We start from the raw sequence: 20,180 nt of genomic DNA, 5'->3' as shown, positions 1-20,180 counted from the left end.
TTCCACTTTTGCCTCCTACTATTGGCTGCGAAGGCGTGATTGGCGCTCAAACCGCCCAATGCAATGACAGAATTGTCGTGGAAGTTCCACCCCAAGCGTTACCCGGTGGGTAAGTGAACTAGAGCGGATCAAAACTTGTCGTCAACACGCTTAATATCCCCGCTCGGAGAAGTGGGACATACCCTGATACTCTTGTGTTTTTCTTTTCCTTCCGGAGCCGATTATCTTTTTTACATCATAGATTTGGTAAATAACATCTTTAGTCGTCTATGTATCGGACTCTTTTGATATATAGGAACCAAGCGTGTGCTTTATATTCGGTTTGAATAAAACGGCGAAACATGTGGGCTGGATTTTGAACGTCACCCGGGAAGCGCGTGTCATTAACAAAGACTGAAGATATCGTTATTATTTTACATTTCAAATCCTAACGGATTTATTTCACCCGGTTTCGACAAATTTCACAGTCTGACTTTTAATGGACTCTCATTAATTTGACATCATTTCACTTTCTAATTGTCTTTTTGTGTTTGTTGTTTTTGAAAGTCTCCGAGAAAGATAAAGAGAAAGAAAAGATGCCGCTTCTCCACAAAAAGCCGTTCGTGAGGCAGAAACCGCCCGCGGATCTCAGACCCGATGAAGAAGTCTTCCTCTGTAAAGTCACACATGAAATCTTCAGAAGCTACGAGTAAGCAATTTTTATTTTATTTCTAGTTGTACATTGTATCAACTTCCCCTTTGAAGCCAGCCAACAACAGAAGCACAAGAAACTAACAACAGAAGTGACAGCCCGCTTTAAAGTTGTATTTTTCATAATTAAAACAACTACCAACCTACATTTTATCTTAGTTTGCTATTATAAACCAGCTTTACTTATAACCCACCACCCCTGATGTGAAATAACCTTGTATTTATGAAGAGTTCTGGCTTTTCTCCCTTCATAGTACACCCGGCAGGTGTCAGTTGGAGGCCTTCGCTAACAGAGTTGGCTGCTAGTTAGTTAGCTTAGTTTAGCCAACTAAACCACGATATAAAGACCAGACTGAGGAAAATCGTTGTTAAAACTGTCTGTCGATTTGTTTTAAGGGCTTACATAGTGTCATATCGCAAGTGGGATGTCCACGGGAAGCCCCTGGTCGGGTGTTTTTGGGGTCGTTAGCGGGGATGGAGCAGATCTCATCCACACACAGGATGTTGTTGCTTGAAACGTGGTCGCTGCTATTGTTGGGGGATTTGGCCATTAGAGGCAGGAGTTTTACTGCTTTTCCCATTATGATGTTTGTCATTTGTTATCAGGCCTTAGAGAATTGACTTGTCACATGGAATGGGAAAGATGCGGATGGCCAAGTAGTACTTAGTTGCCAACTATTTGGACTAGTCTAAGATGGTTGTCCTTAGTCTTGGTCTTGAAGGCAAGTATGTCATCTGTCACCAGCTTTCGGAAAGTTGTCATTCGTCTTGATCTGTGGTCATGTGGGGCTGATGTAGGAAGTAGGATGCAGATTATCATTTAGTATCAACTATCATTAGGTCTGGTTACTGAGTTAAGACTACTAATTACTTTGAGACAAATCCTAGGGCAAGATATTGGCAGATATTGCTTTTTAAGACCAGCTGCCCAATAACTTGACACACACTATTTTTAGTTTATTTATTTATTATTACTTGTTATTTATGCCATTGTATTTATATTTTGAAAAACAAATGTCTATATAAATGGTATATTCATGTTTTTGGGTCTCTGTCTAATTTTTTAGGATACACATTTCTCACCTGAGTCAGAATGGCATACAAATAGTGTTAAGAGCTTTTACGGCTGTAAATAACTATCAATAAGTTATGACTTCTAACTGTTCATAAATAAACCAAAATATTTAAGTTGTGCCCATTTCAAGTAAATAAACTTGAAGTGAATACAAATTGTGTATTTTAGAAGAGATTAGAATAGATAAAATAGTTGCTATTTACATTGATTCTACAGTTCATAAGACTGATGATTGCAAGTCATATATAAATTATATACAAGTTATATATGTGTGTATTAAATGTGTGTTAATTGTGCTTAAATTATTGCCTCATTTTGATGACAACAGTTATTACTAATGACAGGTTTAATCATGAATAACGTTTTATATTAACTTTTTAGATGATGTGATGGTCAACAAGTAGATGTATTTTGGGTGAAATCTCCACTCTGTTATTTGTTTTGCCCAAAACATGAACTTTTTGTCAAGGTTGATTAGTCAGTTGTGAGCCGTATGTTTATATCTGTGTAAACAGTAAAGGTGTCCGGCTAGTTAATAACATTACACATTGTGTTTTTGTTTTAACAGTGAATTCTTTGAGAGGACCATTCTGTGTAACAGTCTGGTGTGGAGCTGTGCGGTGACAGGTAAGCCTGGCCTGACCTACCAGGAGGCTCTGGACAGCGAGAGGAAAGCCAGACTCAATCTCCAGAACTTTCCCAATGCCCTGGTCATCCCCCTCCTGCACCTGACAGCACTTACGCACCGCTCACGCCTGCATGAGATATGCGATGATGTGTATGCCTACGTCAAAGAGCGCTTCTTTCCCGGAGAGATAGTGGATGTTGTCAGTCGCTCTGGTACCAGGTAAGATGTTGTCATTCATAACTCAGCAACATGAATCACACGCTGTAGTGTTTCTGTTTTTTGTTGATGTGAATGGAATTAGTAATCAGACTTAAATAAAGCATAATGAATAATAAAGCAATAAGCAGGGGGGTTTTTAACTTAAAAAAAAATAATAATAATAATAATAATTGATTACAAAATAATGTGTCTTTAATGTTGTCATATGAACAGCTAGGGCTGTGTTTCCCAAAAGCATGATCGTAGAGACCATTGGTGGCAATTGTTCTATGATCAGCTTAGGCTTACGATGCTTTTGGGAAATGCAGCCCAGTTAGATATGATGCTGATTTCGATTTTGCAAACCTTAGGGTATGTTTACACGACAACGATGTACTAAAAACGGAAACGTTTTATCTTTGTACAGATGACATTATCAAAACTATCGCCGTTCACACGGATCTGCGTAAATGACTAAAAACGCTATATTACTCATGCCAGACAAGTAGTTGGCGGTCACTTTGTAAAGTAAGACTACGTGCCTGTGCATACTCATTCTTTTACAGAGCACTCGTGCCAAACGCACATGCCTATCCACCTTATTTTTTACAGATTACTGCACTTTGATATTCTTCTCGTTATTTCCCTATAGCGGCTAATAAATCGGAAGTCTTGTGCATTCACAGAAAACACATTGAACAATAAAGTGGATAGACTAAACATGTAATACACATGCATTGACATCACCGTTTTCACAAATTTGCATTTTTCAATTTACACAGAGATGACAACGGTATCATTTTCAAAAACGTGCACTTTGAAACCTGTTTTCAAATGTTTGCTTTTTCAGGCCACCAAAACACTGTTGTCGTGTAAATGAATGTCCAAAACGCATGAAGTTTTCCCTTTTTAGTTGAAAACGGTGTCATGTAAACAGCCCCTTAGGTACAAAACTTGCTTCATTTCGAGCTCGATATCACTGGAAATAATTATAAATTGCTGTTCAGTGAGTAAGATGTTGATTGTTTGTTCATTTAGAGAAGGGTTGAAGGGTCAGATGAGTTCAGATCTGTTAACATGACTTGTCTTGAATTTTTTTTTTTTTTTTTGTGTGTGTGTGTGGCGCTAAAGATTCAGTCACTGAAACTATTTTACGAAGCCCATTCAATCTGATTTTACAGTCTGAGATGTCCATTTTAGGGGTGAGAGAAAAAAATCGATTTTCTCTCTTTAACAATTCTGAATCTATTCGTTTTTAACCGCAAGTGCGTGATGGCACTGTGTGAGCTCAAGAAACAGCCGAATTCTGCTTGCTTCCAATTCCACTCACACATGGACACATACACACAAAAACCCTCAAAACTTCCATAAAAAATAATCTTCTATAAAGGACTTATACATTTTAAAAGTACAAATAAATTTTTAGATCTAAAGTAAGTAAACTAATTAATAAGAAAAAAAATTAGATCAAGAATTGTTTTGGAATCGAATCATGACTGCCAAAATCGGATCGGATCAGATTGTGGGTGCCTGAAGATTCCCACCCCTAGTTGTCACACGGTGAGAAAAAAAGAAATCTTGTATAGAAGAAAAAAAGATGCATCATTGCATTGGAGCTTTCTGAATCGTAATCAAATCAAATCCTTGAGGTGCTGTCCCACCCCTAGTCTATTTAATCATTTTTGATAATGGTTAAATCTGTCTTTTGAATTGCAAAATAATTTGCAAAATGTTTTGTTTTTACTGGAGGAAAACAACCATTATGCAGATGAGCCACAATTGTGTCGAAGGGAAAGTATGTGAATGGTCATGAACAATAGGCCTGTATAAAGTACTGTTTAGAACAGACCATGGCTTAACAGAAGAGAAACACCCAGATGTTCATCGATATGTCTCCACCCTCCCCTGCCTCTTCTAGACAAAGCATATTTGGAGCTCTGAAAGTCATTGCCAGCACTGTGTGCAGTACATTATCGAGTCTTGGAAAAGAAGTATGCCAACCCTGCACAATTATGAGTCTAGAGATAATAACATAGACTGCACTGTAAGCCTGATTCTGAAGGAAACTCGCCTGTTAAAGGAAAGTGTATTGGAGCGCTGTCCTTTAGGAGAGGATCAGAGTCAGCCAACATGAGCTGACCTTGCTATTTGGAGATAACATAAAGTGAATGGGTGGAGCTAAGAGAATCCTTCCGATTGGTTGAACTGGTGCAAGGAGTTTCCCCAGACATCATCAGAGCTTGCAGAGACAGCCAGACGTGAGGCAGAATGGAGCCCCACTGGTAGACAGGGGGTGGAGGGGGATTTTATTTATTTATTTATTTTTTTTTGGAAGATAAGTAGGAAGACTGCTGTCTGTGTCTGGCAGAGTCTTGCTGTCTCATCCAGTCAGTCAAATAGATCACACCCAAATAGCCTGCTTCATCCTGTATTGGTGATTGGTGGCGTTATCTTAACGCCACCATTTCTTATTATATTGAAAATGATCTTAAAGAAATTGTTATATATTGCCCTGCAAGTAGTGGTGTTTTCTACATTTAAGATAACTATAATATTTACATTGTCAGAAAGAAAGAAATATATAAATGGCTATTTTGGGATAGATTTGGGATAGACACATTTTCTTTTTCACATTTTTTTTTTTTTATTTTTTTTTTTTATGAATTACTCTTTAAAGTTCATTAACTTTTTACTTTTTGTATTAGCATTTTGAGGTAGAATTCTGGTTCTCAGGCTAAGGCAAACATTTAGTCCTTTTTCCATTCTAGTTATTCTTTTTCAGATCACATAGTTAATAGTTCACACTTTTCAATTTGGAACATTTGCATGCAGATTTGCTTTATTGTAATGTTTCCATGTTCAGCAGGCAACCCTGCAAAATATTAGAGGTCACACCTCCCCATTCCAATGGCACAGTCAATGGCCATGTCAAACATCGCATAGAGGGTGATTCAATTGTGATCAGCGACAGTGATGAGGAGCCCACGGTCACTTCTCCCAAAACACCATCTAGTGGGTCAGTGTTCAGAACTGCCTTTCTATTAAATGCTTCATATGTGTATCCTTGAACTCATTTTCAATTAAATTGTATTTTAAAATAAATGTTTCAAATAAAATGTTTTATGCTTTGTTGTCTAAAGCAAAAAGAAGAAAGCCACCAGTCCATCTTCATTTAAATACAGAGTTCAACCTGTCAGCCCAGAGGGTTGTGAACCATTAGTAGTAAAAGCTGCTCAGATTAAGTGAGTTACATTCTTTTCTTTTTTTTTTTTTTACTAGGGATAAATTCATGAATAAACTCTTTTCTGTTTGTTTCTCTTGCTTCATTTTCAGTCATTTTCTAATTTTTTTTTTCTCTGCTGTTCCATCTTATAGTCGTAAGAAGAACATTTTTAGTCGAGACAGATTGAAGCTTCTTCTTAAACAGCACTGTGAACCAATGAATGGGACCATCAGACTGAAGGTAAAATCAATGTAGTAGGTTTTTTTTTTTTTTTTTTTTGGACTGCAGTTGTCCATTTCGCCCAGTTTAATTATTTCAATTTTTAATGTTGTTTGTTTTCCCTCTCTGGATGCTGTTATTCTTTCCAGCCATCTACAGTTGTAAAATATAAGTTAGCTGAACATGATTTCACCTACTTCTTCCCGGACGAGCCCCCAGTGTTTGCCTTCAGTCCTCCAGGGAAGGGCAAAGGTCGCCGTCCAAATGATACCTCTCCAACAGAGGTCTGTGTTATTGTAGGCTTACATATCTGTTTAGAATTAGATGTAATGTTTGCAACTTGGCCATCTTGATTCAGGCTATTACAAGCATGGCATGACATTAAGAAAAAAAAATTCAGGACATATGCAACTTCAAATACTGTTTCTCTGAAGAGGATTTGTTTTCCAATTTTAGATGAATTATGTTGAGGAAAAGTTAAAATTGATGCAGCAGAAAGAACAAATGATGTCCATCGGTGAGTTTAAAATGCAAAATGTATGTTACACACTAAAAAATGTAACCTAGTAGTCATGAGGTAAATTACGCAATGCACCTTCTTAAATTGGTTTCTTTTTTGGCTTGCATTGTCAAGAAAAATTCAAGAAAGAAAGAGAAGATCTAATAGAGGCCAAAAAGAAAGAAAGAGAGGACAAGGAGAAAAAGAGAGAAGAGATGAAGAGGATAGTAGAAGAGGAGAAACAAAGACGGAAAGAGGCGAAGGAACGAATGAAGGCCGAGAAAGAGAGGGTGAGTTGGAATTTCTTTTTTTACATACACATATATATATATATATATATATATATATAAAATCTCTTCCTCCCCCCAAGTGCATATCTCCAGTCTTTCACACATGCCTGCTTTTTGGTCCTACATATGTCTAAGTGAATTAGTCTTATAAATGTTTATCTTTTTTTGTATTCTGTTAATTACTGCATCTGTTATACTTTTTATAATTTGTTTACTGTAAATCTAATTCCATAATCATCTCTTTATGTGATGTGCTTTAGGAAAGAGAGAAGCTAAAGGAGGAAAAGAAAAAATATGCAGAACGACTGAAGATATGGAGCAAACCTCGAGAGGACATGGAGTGTGATGACCTTAAGGTAAGCATTCTCCCTGAGACATCTCTGGCCCTGTTTATACCTGGTATTAAAGGTGCAGTAAGCGATTAATGGCAAATGCTGTTGATATTTGATTCAGAAACATGCTTGCATGGAATATTTCAAAATGTATCACCTGAATGTATTTTAGATTTTCTATCTTATGTTCAGTTGAAATGTTTTACATAATAATGTAAATTTTATGGATATTGACCTTTGTGTTTGCCATGTAAATAGCCATGATGCTAACATGGTGTAAAAACGTAATAAACAAACAAACTGTTGATATTTGAAATCACAAACATGGCCCTACCCAAAAGGATCACACCCCTAACTTGGTGCCTCTGCCCCCACATTCACGTACACGTTATGCAACGCAGGCAAGGACTATCTGCTGTACCTGCCACCCGAGGGCATGATGTCATCAATAAGTGAAAGCAATTTGTGTTACTATTATAATTCAGGTCGAATATCTAATTGTTATTTAGCTCCTCTACTCCTTCGATGGAAGTCCCTTTCATCCCAAAAAACAAACACAGTTTTCATGAACCGCTCCCTACATAACACGATTCAAGTCCAAGTAACTAATTACAAATGTGACAAGATTAAGGAGTTATAGTGATCACTAAAAGGGGAACCAAAAGAAAAATAGGAGTATGTTATCTCACTTTTCAGACACACTTTGGGAGCCAATGATTGAAATGGGCAGTGGAGGAGGTTTAGATGTTCCAGGCTTATAATAATAATAATATTATTATTATTATTATTATTATTATTATTATTATTATTATTATTAATAATAATAATGATAATAATAATAAAGCAAATAAACAAACAAGCGAAGATGACACATGAGTATATTCAAGCAAAATACAGCATATCTTAGTTCTGTGTAACACAGCAAAACCGATGTTACTCACATATCAAGAAGAAATAAAGCAACCTCAACATCTGTTTTCAGGCCTTCCCGCTCAGGTGTCCCCAGCGCTGGAAAGCTTCTCTGATATTAACACATGTCTTACCTCTTGCCTGATCACAACCCTTTTTATTTAAGTTATATTCCCCTGGCCTTTTCCACTTCTGTATTTTCTCTGTCATCTCTCTCTTTCTGTAGTCGTTCTGCTAATGTCTGTCTTGTGCACTGAGCTTTCTCTGCTTCCCTGTCATGAGTGTATAGGCCCCTTACCGCTGATTGGCTATAAGTGTTTTTGTGCTCAGTCCAATTTATTTATTTATTTTTTTTTTTTTATTTTTTTTTTATACTGCACCTTTAAGATGCATTTTGATCGACTGAATCACAAGTGGACGGCACTAAATACAGGTGTAAATGGGGTATGTGTCTGCCTCATCTACTTGTGATCCGATCGACCAAAACGCATCTTAATACCAGGTGTAAACAGCCTTTGTGTAGGCGTATACATAAGCAGCAGATTAAACACTGTTTTTCAATTTGTCTGTCTTTAGGAGCTGCCAAAACCACTCACAGTGAAGACACGTCTTCCTCCAGAACTTTTTGGAGATGCTCTGATGGTTCTAGAGTTTCTGCATGCATTTGGAGAACTGTTTGATCTAAATGATGAATTCCCTGATGGTGTAACACTTGGTAAGATACATACCAGCTGCTCACTGATAAATCTAGCCCAAGCTTCCTATTATTCTTGCTTAAAAATTACAAATTTTTATTTTACAGCGTATTTTAAAAATAAGTTTTGAGTGCTCCTTATGAGGGTTGTTGCTGTTTACAGAGGTTCTGGAGGAGGCCATAGTGGGCTGTGATCCTGAGGGTCCGCTCTGTGAATTGCTCTTCTTCTTTCTTTCGGCCATATTCCAGGCTCTGGCAGAGGAACAGGAGGAAGTGGCTAAAGACCAAGTAGCAGAAACAGACACCAAAGGTCAGAGTGGCAGAGGTTACAACTTAATTATAATAGAGACTACACAAGCTGCCTTGTTCATTGTGAAAAATGTATTTCATCATAGGAAGTCTAATAGACAGATATACTTCATTGATTTCAGGGTGGAAATTAAAAGTCCACTGTATTCTTAATATTTGAGGGAAAAAATGTGAGCTCAAATTACAGAGAAAGTTTCAGAATTCGGTTAGTCCAGTATGAGCATTGTAAGTGCCAAATTTCAGCTAATTAGTTTGCTGATATTGGTTTACCACTACTAGAAAGTTCAAGTGTTTTGTTAGTTAGCTTCAGTATCCTGGTGAGCCAGATGTTTTTGACTGTTTTCTCATTTTCAGACCTGAGTGAAGCTCTGGAGGATGATGCTGACCCCACACAGTTTGCCATCAGCGCTGTGGCATCTCTTGCTGCTGCCTGGCCACAGCTGCACCAAGGTCAGACAATGTGCCCTGAAATATGTTTGTACTGACAGTTATAATTTATACTTGCAGTAAATTCAAACATCCAGTGAAACTTTGTTTCTTCCATTTCTCTGCACAGGTTGTAGTCTGAAGCAGTTGGATCTGGACAGCTGTACGCTCTCAGAGATTCTGAGGCTGCACATCCTGGCCTCGGGGGCAGACTGCAGCTCAACCAGTGCAAAGTTCCGCTACCAGAAACAGGGTGGGTTTGGCTCCACAGATGACCCTTGTGTGGAGTTGCGTATGTCGAACCAGTGCCTGCTCAAAAAGCTCTCCTGCACTGCTGTCTATGACCTGCTGCCTGGTGAGTGGTTTTTTTTTTTTTTTTTTTTGAGCCAGTTTGATTTTCATCCTTTCTGTTTGACTTTGTTTAATTTAAAATTAGATATGTTTTTTCATAACATACATTGAGGTCCAAAAGTCTGACAATCTAGGATTCAAAATCTAAATTGTACCTGAACAAAAATATAACCAGTATGATGTAAAATGAAGAAAAAAAATAGGTCACTATATTCTGATTTTGCACCATGTATAATTTTGTTAAAAATGTCTGTTCAGGAGAGAAACTAAAGATCCTCCATTCTCTGTGTGGGAAGCTGTTGACTTTGGTTTCCACGAGAGACTTTATAGAAGACAATGCCGACGAGCAGAGATCTGCCAAACAGGAACTGCGAGAACTTAAAGCTGAACAGCATCGCAGAGAGCGAGAGGAAGCTGCAGAGAGGTACAGTGTTACATAGACCTGCACCTACCTATCGGCACGAAAGATTTTTCTGCTTAGAAATTAATAGTTGCATCTCCATATTCCAGGGTTCGAAAAAGAAAGGAAGAGAAGCTGAGGGAACAGGAGCAGAAATTGAAAGAAAAACATGAAAAACTCAAAGAGGAGGCAAAAAACGGAGGCCATGTGGCAGGGTAAGCTGAATAATAAAACAATAATCCATTCTCTATCCCTGGGTTTTGGGACACTGCTTACATTCCAGTCCACATGCTTGCTTAAACTTTCTGTTTGTTGGTTGTAGTGAAGAGATGGACACCAGCACAGAGAGTCAGGAAGGTCACGCTGAACAACACACAGAGGATGAGGAGGAGCAACCAGCAAAGTCTAAAAAAGGTAACAGCTCTTAAAATTATCAGCAGCATATCACATCAGTTTACTTTCATAAAACACAGTCTTGGTCTTATTGTGATCAATATATCAGTTAATTGAAAAAGAAATTATTTGTATTTTAGACCAAATGAGCTAAAATATTTAATTTAAAAAAAAAAAAAAAAAGTGTGTGTGAAATGTGAAACCTAAAGAATAATGGTTGTTCAAATTCTGTAGCATATATTAATAGTATTCCTATATTCTTTTTAATTTTCCAGTAAAGAAAACAAATGGCAGCTCAAATCAGAAACAGGTTGGTGAGGTTGAAATGAAAGACAGTCTGAGCCCAGAGGAGTTACACCAACAGCAGCTCAAAGAGAAGGAACTCCTGGAGCGCATTCAGAAGGCTATGGCCTGCACCTACATCCTACCTCTTGGCCGAGACCGCTTTTACCGTCGCTACTGGATTTTCCCTTCTGCTGGGGCACTGTTTGTTGAGGATGACTTCTTTGGCCTAACAGAGGACATGTTAGAGCCCCGTCCTACTCCCGAAGCCAAAATGGAAGGGCTTTCCTCAGCTGGGAGCCCCGTTACAACAGATGCCACCACTGAGGAGCCGGTGCTGGTCCAGAGCACCTCACCCCCAGTCAACCGGCCCAATCAGTGGTACTTCTACAGCATGCCTGAGGAGGTGGAGCAACTCATAGAGGCTCTGAACCCTCGTGGACACAGAGAAAGCAGCCTCAAAGAGACTCTGCTGCAGGAAAAGGAACGCATCACTCAACTGATGGATAGCAACGCTGCTCAGCGTTACCATCACTCAGGTACTGTGGGATTTTTGGAGCCAGGTTTCTAAATAATGTTTTTTTTTTTTTTTTTTTTTTTTTTTTTATAGTGATGTTTGTTGCAGATAGCATTGATTTATATATGTAGTTTATATCATTTATTGTGCAGACGAATCCCTGCCAGAGACCAAAGGCAGTACTGTAAAGCCAAAAGTTGGCCTGTCTTACCCACAAAGCACTGTACCTGCTGAGCGCTTCATGGAGAACCGTCTCAGAGATCTACTACTGGATATTGAGGACCGCATCTATCAGGGAACTCTGGGGGCAATTAAAGTATGTTGATTCCGCAGCTGTACATATTGTCGTTCTTACAGCCTGCTGTGGTTTGATCTGGATCTTTGTTAATGGCAACCTGTCTTTTTCCTCCTCCTTTTTTCACCTCTCATCCCTAAAAAGGTGATGGACAGAAACTCATGGAGAGCTGCACTGGAAAATGGGAACTATGAACTGCTAAACCCTGAGTCCAAAGAGAACGGGCTGATCAGTGGAGAAGAGGAGCTGATGGAGATGGATGAGAATCACGTCAGAGTCAAAGACAGGTTATTTTACTGTAATATTTGTTAGCTGTGTATATTTACTTCTAAGTTCAAATGCTGCTGCAGAGTCTGTTTGTGAATGGGGCAACTGATGGTGTCTTATGTTTAGGCTGCATGAATTGAAGGCAGAGGGTCAGAGTGCCATGTCCACTAGTGTGAGCACACCACAGCCTGTCAGTAACATTGTCCACTGCTTGGCACAGGCCCTGGCACAGATAGAGCAGGGCATAGAGCGCAAGTTCCTGAAAGCTCCACTAGGTAAGATCTGTTTAGCTTTGGCATCCATTGAAACTTTGAGGGTTTTGTATATTTACTTGTATAAGGGTGTGTTCCTGAAGATGATTGCTTTTCTGAAGGGTGTGTTCCTGTATGGATGATTGCTTTGTTTTTAAGATAATGTTTTTGTTTTATTTTTTAATTTAATAATCCACTGGCTCTTATTTCTGATTTTTTTTTTTTTTTTTTTTTTTTTTTTTTTTTCTTTTTTTTCTTCTTTATTTTGTAATCAGGTGACGAGGAATCCAAGAAAGAACAAAAGCTGAAGAAAAAGGACAAAAAGAAAGATGACGACCAGTCCAGCGAGAAAGATGGTAAGATTTCATGTGGGGGTTGACCGATAGTGGATTTTACCAAAACCTAGTTATTGTTATCGGTAGGACCACGCTGGCCGATAACCGATTAATCAACCGATTGCTTTTAAAATGATACTGAATGAAAATAAGCATAACACATAAAAAGTGCTGAACTCTAATACAAAAATAAAACTGTATTAGTAAATGTTGAAATTAACAAATGAACAATACTTTTTTTAACCTTAGTTAATGATACAAATGATACAATGATACAAACATTTCATAAAAATCCAAACAGTCAAGCTTAAAGATGACAATCTTTAAACATCTATACAAAGGCCATAGCATTGAAATTAGACACACATGTATATTGTGTAAACTGTTATTTGCTTCTATTTTAGAACATTTGATGAATCAAAATATGTATGACTGATAATAAAAAAAGAACTGAAATTGGATGCGTTATTGATTTAATATGTTTCTCTCGGCTGCATAAACATACCAATTTGCTTTTTCACATCACTAGCTTTAAATATGCAACTTCGCTGGATAATGATGTTAGCATCCTCTCTGCCTTGATGGCAAACATATTGCTGTTCTCCTCTAATGCAGCATCTAGTCAACAAATTAATACATTTATAATGATATGAAAACATGTACTGTATACATACCGTTTTGTTGTCTATGTTTTAAATCCGTATCTGAAGTGTCCAGCTCTGTGCCGAGCACAGTCTCGCGTGTTAAACAAACTCCATGAGGCATCAGTGATTTTTGCCTCTAGAGGCTGCTCTTATACTGTATAATGACAGCAGACCCTTCTCAGCCACTCCAGCATTGGACGCAACACGGAAAAACTATCGCTATGGATTTTTGCTGATTAATAGGTAAAATCGATCAATCAGTCGACCACTATTTTCTTGTTTACCAGTTTGGGAGAGTCACCAGCCATTTGCTTAAAAATGTGTTTATCAAACCGAAAGTGTTTTCCGTTTTAGCACATGTTAGTTTAAATGGTCAATACTAAACCCATTTTCCTTTGTGTGCTCTCAACAGATGGCAGTGAAAGTGGGCGGCAGGTGAAGACCGTGCAAGAACGCTGGCGTGAGTCTCTGTTGGCCTGCTCCAGCCTGTCACAGGTTTTCCTGCATCTCTCCACACTTGAGCGCAGTGTAGTCTGGGCCAAATCCATCCTCAATGCCCGCTGTAAGGTTTGCCGTAGGAAAGGAGACGCTGAGAACATGCTTCTCTGTGACGCCTGTGAGAGAGGCTATCACATCTTCTGTGTTCGGCCAAAACTAAAGGTAAGAACTATAGTTTTTGGAAGGTTTGATTTAACACTGTTAACTTTTTTCTTTGTCATAAACCCTACCTTGCAATGTAAGGCTGTGTTCGCTTCTTTGATAAGACGATGTCACATATTATCAAGAGACGTGCTCTGTCAGTGAACAGGTGAGTTTAATTGCTTCAAAAACAGTGATGTTACCAAGTCCTTGCTGAGAAAGATAATGTAGCTCATCAGTGGTGAAGCCAAAGACTATAGAATAACACAAGATGCGTCACTCATATTGTTTTGAATGGGAGAAAGTGCAACGCGCAATATGGCGGAATAAGTTTCGCCTTCTAAATAAGAGCCAGTCGCCGATTGGTAAAGTCATCGCATCACTGCAGCGGCCGTTAGAAGCTCCGGTTTCTATAGAAACGGTTAGACATGCACCTCCGAAATGAGGCACAAGAGATGCGCATTTAGGACTGTGCATGCGCATTAGCTTGATCCAGCCTGAAAAATACCTTCTTTTTTTTTTTTCTTTTTTTTTTTTTTTTTTTTTGTCATGCGGAGCGTTTTTTTGTTTGAGCGGAGAAAGCGCATTAGTTTAGAACACCTCTAATTTTATAATAATTTTTCTTAAATAGAGAGTGTTAATTTGTTTAATGATAACCTACCAGCAGAGTAAAGATGATTTTATTAATATATTAGAATGAGTACATTATTATTATTATTATTATTATTATTATTATTATTATTTATGTGCTTAAAAAACAAGAAAACAATCAGAATATTGTACCTGGTGGGGACTGCCCAATGTTTACATGAAACCTGCGCCATTACCTATATTGTTATACAGTGCTACAGAGGCCCTTCATAATGCAGAGGGTAACTGCCTGCTCTGCCTATAGTTACCAATGGCCCTATAGTATGCAGTCTTTAATAAACAGCTGCTGTACTAAATTCTGCTGAAATATAGTGTAGACCTGTATTGTGATATGTATTGCATCGTGGCCTCTGTATCGGGATACGTATCGTATTGCGACTTTGTTGCCGATACACATGTAGTCATAAGGTGTGTATACATAAACACATGCAGCCAAGGACAAAATAGACGCATATCAGAAATCTAGGCCTATTTATAAATCTTTTTATATTTTGTGTAATTAGAAAATCTTTTAAACTTCCAAGTTCTGAATAAAGTTTTGATATTCCTTTGTTCTACAGGCTGTTCCTTCTGAAGACTGGTTCTGCCCTGAGTGCCGCCCCAAACAACGCCTCCATAGAATCAATTCCCGTCAGCGCTCCTCCGTTGACTCAGAAGAAGAAATGGAGGACGAGGAGGAGTCTGAAGAAGAGGAAGAAGAATCAGAAGAGGAAGAAGAAGATTCAGAGGAGGAGGAGTCTGAAGAAGAAGAGTTAGTGGACCTTTTTTTTTTTTTTTTTTTTTTTTTTTTGATTTACTGAATTCATGCAGAAAGAAATCAGAAGTGTCATGAAAGTTGTTTTCTTTTTTCATTTATTTAACAGTGTGTCCAAAAAGGATGCCATCAAACTTCCTCTCCAGAGCAACAAAGGAGGTCGTTTGAACACCAAATCTAAACAAGCTGAATCAGGTCATTCCACGCCTCGCTCACAGCAGAGCACACCCAAACAGAGCCAGTCTGCTAATAAAGGAGGTTCCAAAAACTCAGGGAAAAAATCCATCCCAGTGTCCAATGGCAAACCCCCACCCCGGGCAGGAAGCCGCTCCAGTGCTCGTCTTAGTCTAGAGGTGCTCACCACTAATGGTACAACAGCCAAATCCAGCAACCAACCCAGTCCTGCTGCAGAGAATACAGACTCCAGGAAGAGACCTATCACTGGTAAGGAGTAGGCTTGCTGCAATAGTCGGTGTTGACGGTGTTCAGCCGCAACACCAGTTACGTCATTTGCCCACCAGCACCGCCCCCCACCATCGTTTTGATTTTTTTTAAAGTAATAAAATTAATTTAGTTCAGTTACAAAACAGACACTACAATTAAAAAAAAACGACCACATCTGTTCAGTACAGCGTGAGCCGAACAAGAGTCGCAGCACAGACCAGCAGCAGGAGTCATATTTCATTTATCACGAGAGTGAGGAGCTGACTGACAGGATGATTGTGGAAGATTTTTGGATTTTTGCAGTATTTTGGATTTAACCCCAGTGCTAATAGGGAACCTGCAAAGGATTAGTTGTGTTTATCTAATTGTTGTGTTTTTCATTAAGAATAATAACCCACAATTCATGCAATTGGCGCTAATTTGCAAGTTAAATTAAAATCCGCATGGGCATTCATAGTCTTTTGGCATGGAGCGTTTTCAGTTCTGGCGTGGAGCTTTTTCAGTTCGCATTTTACTTTCGCTTTATCTCGAATAAGCGATTTAAAAGCGAGGTGGAAAAGAGGGGAATGGATGCCCCCTTTTTTATTACTCTAGGCCCCTTAGTTTGAGAACTATTGCACTAAAGAAGGTTAAACGTGTAAAAAAAAAAAAAAAAAAAAAAAGAAAGCATAATAGGACCTCTTTAAGAGTTGTTGCACCTTTTAAAGACTTGTTCTCATCTCATGTATTGTGGTTTGATGGTGTTTCTCCAGCAGAGGTCTCCCCAAAAGCCAAGATTGTCTTGGCTCCCACCACCACTTCTTCCAACCGTCGAAGCTCAGGAAGAAACCTAGGGGTCCATGAGCTGTCAGCCTGTGAGCTGCTCACTGTGGACCTGGTCAGACATGAGGACAGCTGGCCCTTCAAGAAACTGGTGTCCAGAACTCAGGTAGTGCATTTAGAAGTTAAGAGCTGTTCACACTTTTATCCCTCTGTAACAGGGTCATAAAATTCCCTTTCTTGGTCCATTTACAACTAGCGTGACTCTTAAATAATCTATGCCATTTTTATGTATGACATCTCACTATCCCAGTTTTACACTGACATTATTTTCATGGATTTAATGACTACTTTTTTTGCACATATTTTTTTTAGGTGCCCGATTACTATGACATAATCAAAAAACCCATTGCCTTGAGCACAATCAGGGAAAAAGTCAACAACTGTGAATACCAAACTGTTGGTAAGTTAACTGTTTTATATTTTTATTTATTTGTGGCAGGAAGGTTTAAATCTGAATAATCTAAGTAATTTGGTCAGGCTAGCTGTCACAAGAGCAATATTTAACTATTAACTATTTAACTAAAACTCAATTAAATTACAATATTTTTTTGTGAACTCTGTTAATTATATGAATTCTGTCTGTAATAGTCTGAACTCAAATAAAAGCTGTAATAGCTAGGGTTGGGAATTGAAAATCAATTCCAATTTTGGAATCGGATACTTAAGGTCAGGAATTGGATACTTGTTATAAAATTAAATTAGATTCTGCTTATCGATTCCTTTGTGCACATTTTAATTTTACTTAATATTAATGATTAAGTAAACATTTGAATTAAATGTCGTTTGGCCAATATTAAACAAGGATTTGATCTGCTGTAAAGTATAACAACAACCACCTCTGTAGGCATTTATTATACATAATGTATATAAGTTAATTAAGTTTATAATGTATATTATGTTTTTATTCTATAAAACCATATGATTACTTGTTTTTGATACTTTATTTGAACCAAGTATTATTACCTCATTGTTATTTTATGTATTTTAAGTAATTTTAAAGACTTTGCTTAGATCTATTTTTATTACCACAAAAAAATATCAGATTACTTGATTAATTGTCAAAATAATCGGTTGATTACTAGGATACCAAAATAATCATTAGTGACAGCTCTAGTCTAGTTTATTTAGTTGTTCTTTAGGATGCTGATTTTTGTTCATGGAATTCAGCTGCAACAAAGTTTTGCAAAAATACTTAATAAAGCAGGACAGATCTCTTGTCTAATATCTTCATATGTCTTCACTCGGTGTTCCAAAGCAACTGACACTTGCAAAAGGTCTGAAGAGCAAATTTTATCTCCCGCAGGTGTGAGACGGGATATGTTTGGGTTGCAACTAAAACCAAATGGTGCGAATATGTTTATTAAAAGTGAATGAAAGGGGGGAAAAAAACATTTATAAAAAAAAAAAAAAATGGTTGAGACATTAGTGGAAATTTGGGAAAAGAAACGAGATTCCAGTGGACTAGATCTTTGGACTAGAATTTTTTATTATTATTTATTTTTATTTTTTTTACCCCTCTCATTTGCCACAAATCCAACTGTTTCCATGGTTGTGATATAACATTTAATTGCTATCTTATTATCTCTTTTGTAAAAAAAACAAAATGGTGGTATAGGGCCACCATGGAGGGGCGGTTGTCAACTTGACCAGCACAGCCCTATCATTGTGAACAACTTTACCCTAAATAATGTAACATTCTGCTGTTGGGGCATATTATCACAAAATGTCAATCTTTTTTTTCCTGGGCAATACTGAAATATCCAGTGGCCAATAATTAAAGGCTTTGTTTCTACACATATCGACAACCGAAATATCCACTTGAGTAAATAGTGCCAACAAGCCCCAGACTCCGCTATACCAAAATGTTAATAACCATATCCAACTCACCTTAACAGCTTGAAAGAGTCGCACAACATAAGTCACTGCTGATTTTAATTCCTTATTGTATTTTTATTCTTACAGCGGAGTATATAGAGGATGTGGAGCTCATGTTTTCCAACTGTCTGGAGTACAACCCACGTAACACCAATGAAGCAAAAGCCGGTCTACGGCTCCAGGCCTTCTTCCATTCTGAGCTTCAGAGACTCGGCCTGGCTGACCGCATGACCCCTCCACAGAAACGGCCACGGATGTAAACAAAACCCCGTCTTCCACACAGACACACCAAATGGCCAAGACTGAAAGCCGGTTCATAATCCGCTGTCTAATTATGTAGTTCCATGGCATTTGTGGAATGTTCATGAACATTCCAGTTTGGTTCAACTCAATAAAATTCTACCTAGGCCTTGTGCACAAGAACATGTATTTGCAGTGTGCAAACAAAATGGCATGCTGAAGGATATCAAGCGGCATTTATCTTCACAGCTAGTGACAGGAGTAGAAATCGGCCTTTAATCCTATGGAGCAAAATGGAGAAAGGAAAGGGAAAACAACTGTGCTGTGAAGAAAAAAATATTTGCACTGTTTACTGATAAGTTTTTTTGCGTTCACATTAACTCAGGACAAAATGCATTGTGTGTTTTTGTCTGTAATTTCAAAATGGTGCATTTTGTTTTTTGTACGTCAACTGCATTTGTAGACTACTATTTTGTATAGATTTTTATAGACCTGAGTCTCTGTTCTGACTATAAATAAAGTCAAAGGAACAAATAGAATTTCTGTTTTGTAGTTGAATAGTTGTAAAGATAAACTCAGTTCTTTCAGTCAGGTCCCTATAGCTTGCATAAACACTACATAGGAACCAGACCATCCCATTTTGTTTTCCTTTTCAGTTTTTGGATATTTATTTAGATTTGGGTATAATTTGCTTGCTTTATTTATAAAATTGTTGTTATAGATTGTTTTTGTCTTTTTTTTTTTTTTTTCCCCCCTTCCTCAGAAAGCTTGATGAACCATTTTTCCTCTCATTACCTGCTGTAATTTTTTTTTATGTATGTAAAATAAATTTTGTTAATATTCGGCTTGGCCACTTGTCAGTCATCACTGATTTTCATATTTGCACAAAATTGTATATGTTTCTGTGTTCAGCAGAAGCCTCAGATGCACTGAAGATTGTCCAGTAGAACTTAAATTTGCACATTAGGTTATTTTAAAGTTTATAACAGACCATCAGTTAATGTGCCTTCAACTAGTTTTCAGTCACTGAAAACCTGACTAATAATGGAGGTAATTTGGTCATAAAAAGTTTTCTAGTGAATATATATATATTTTTTCTAATTATTCTGGTCTATAATGTCATTTACTAGATATTAGGGGTGGGACGGTTCAGATTTCTCACGGTTCGGTTTGTATCATGGTTTTAGTGTCACGGTTTCGATACAGTTCGGTATGTGCTATGTTCAGTAAAAAATAGACAAAAAAGACAATGCTTTACAGGGTTTTCAGATACAGAAATTGAATAAAGTAATCTAATATAAAATAACACTGTATATAAACTTCTTTGAATAGTTAAATAATGTTGAAACATTAGTGAAGTTACAAAAGCTATTCAGTCAAGAGTGATTTCTTCGTGGTTTGTCGTTTGATTAACATTAAAACACAGAGCAGGAATGTTAGACTGCTTTCCCTTTAAGACATAATTCAAAGATCCAGTACACATACTGTACACATGCGTTGTCTGTCTCGTTTTTCTCCTAAGACATAA

At 37.7% G+C, this 20,180-nt stretch overlaps 1 protein-coding gene across 4 annotated transcripts; it reads left to right on the top strand.

Moving 5' to 3' along the window:
- Window positions 1-85: 85 nt before the first annotated feature.
- Window positions 86-19,501, top strand: baz1a (bromodomain adjacent to zinc finger domain, 1A). Of its 4 annotated transcripts, none has more exons than XM_051866885.1 (28): window positions 86-246; window positions 547-688; window positions 2,334-2,612; window positions 5,458-5,607; window positions 5,732-5,833; window positions 5,967-6,054; window positions 6,183-6,317; window positions 6,490-6,550; window positions 6,668-6,822; window positions 7,083-7,178; window positions 8,640-8,778; window positions 8,921-9,067; window positions 9,421-9,516; window positions 9,623-9,847; window positions 10,102-10,267; window positions 10,354-10,458; window positions 10,566-10,657; window positions 10,912-11,457; window positions 11,588-11,751; window positions 11,875-12,017; window positions 12,124-12,272; window positions 12,524-12,604; window positions 13,640-13,887; window positions 15,078-15,268; window positions 15,381-15,715; window positions 16,471-16,643; window positions 16,850-16,937; window positions 18,500-19,501. In XM_051866885.1, exons 2-28 carry the CDS (start codon window positions 576-578, stop codon window positions 18,670-18,672), a joined length of 4,440 nt encoding a protein of 1,479 aa, XP_051722845.1. In that variant the 5' UTR covers window positions 86-246; window positions 547-575; the 3' UTR covers window positions 18,673-19,501. The 4 variants fall into 4 exon arrangements, with proteins under 4 accessions (XP_051722845.1, XP_051722843.1, XP_051722844.1 ...); XM_051866883.1 differs by having other exon boundaries at window positions 16,468-16,643; XM_051866884.1 differs by having other exon boundaries at window positions 5,455-5,607.
- The last annotated feature ends 679 nt before the right edge of the window (window positions 19,502-20,180 follow it).

Source organism: Ctenopharyngodon idella, chromosome 17 (genome assembly GCF_019924925.1).
Source record: "Ctenopharyngodon idella isolate HZGC_01 chromosome 17, HZGC01, whole genome shotgun sequence".
NCBI classification, from domain to species: Eukaryota; Metazoa; Chordata; class Actinopteri; order Cypriniformes; family Xenocyprididae; genus Ctenopharyngodon; species Ctenopharyngodon idella.
Note: the sequence above shows the minus strand (reverse complement) of the source record. Positions and strands in the feature narration are given on the sequence as shown.

Coding starts and splice junctions, on each gene's coding strand:
- baz1a (XM_051866882.1), top strand. CDS start 576: ATGCCGCTTCTCCACAAAAAGCCGTTCGTGAGGCAGAAACCGCCCGCG. Junction 689..2,333: donor GAAATCTTCAGAAGCTACGA/GTAAGCAATTTT, acceptor TTGTTTTAACAG/TGAATTCTTTGAGAGGACCA. Junction 9,848..10,101: donor TGTCTATGACCTGCTGCCTG/GTGAGTGGTTTT, acceptor ATGTCTGTTCAG/GAGAGAAACTAAAGATCCTC.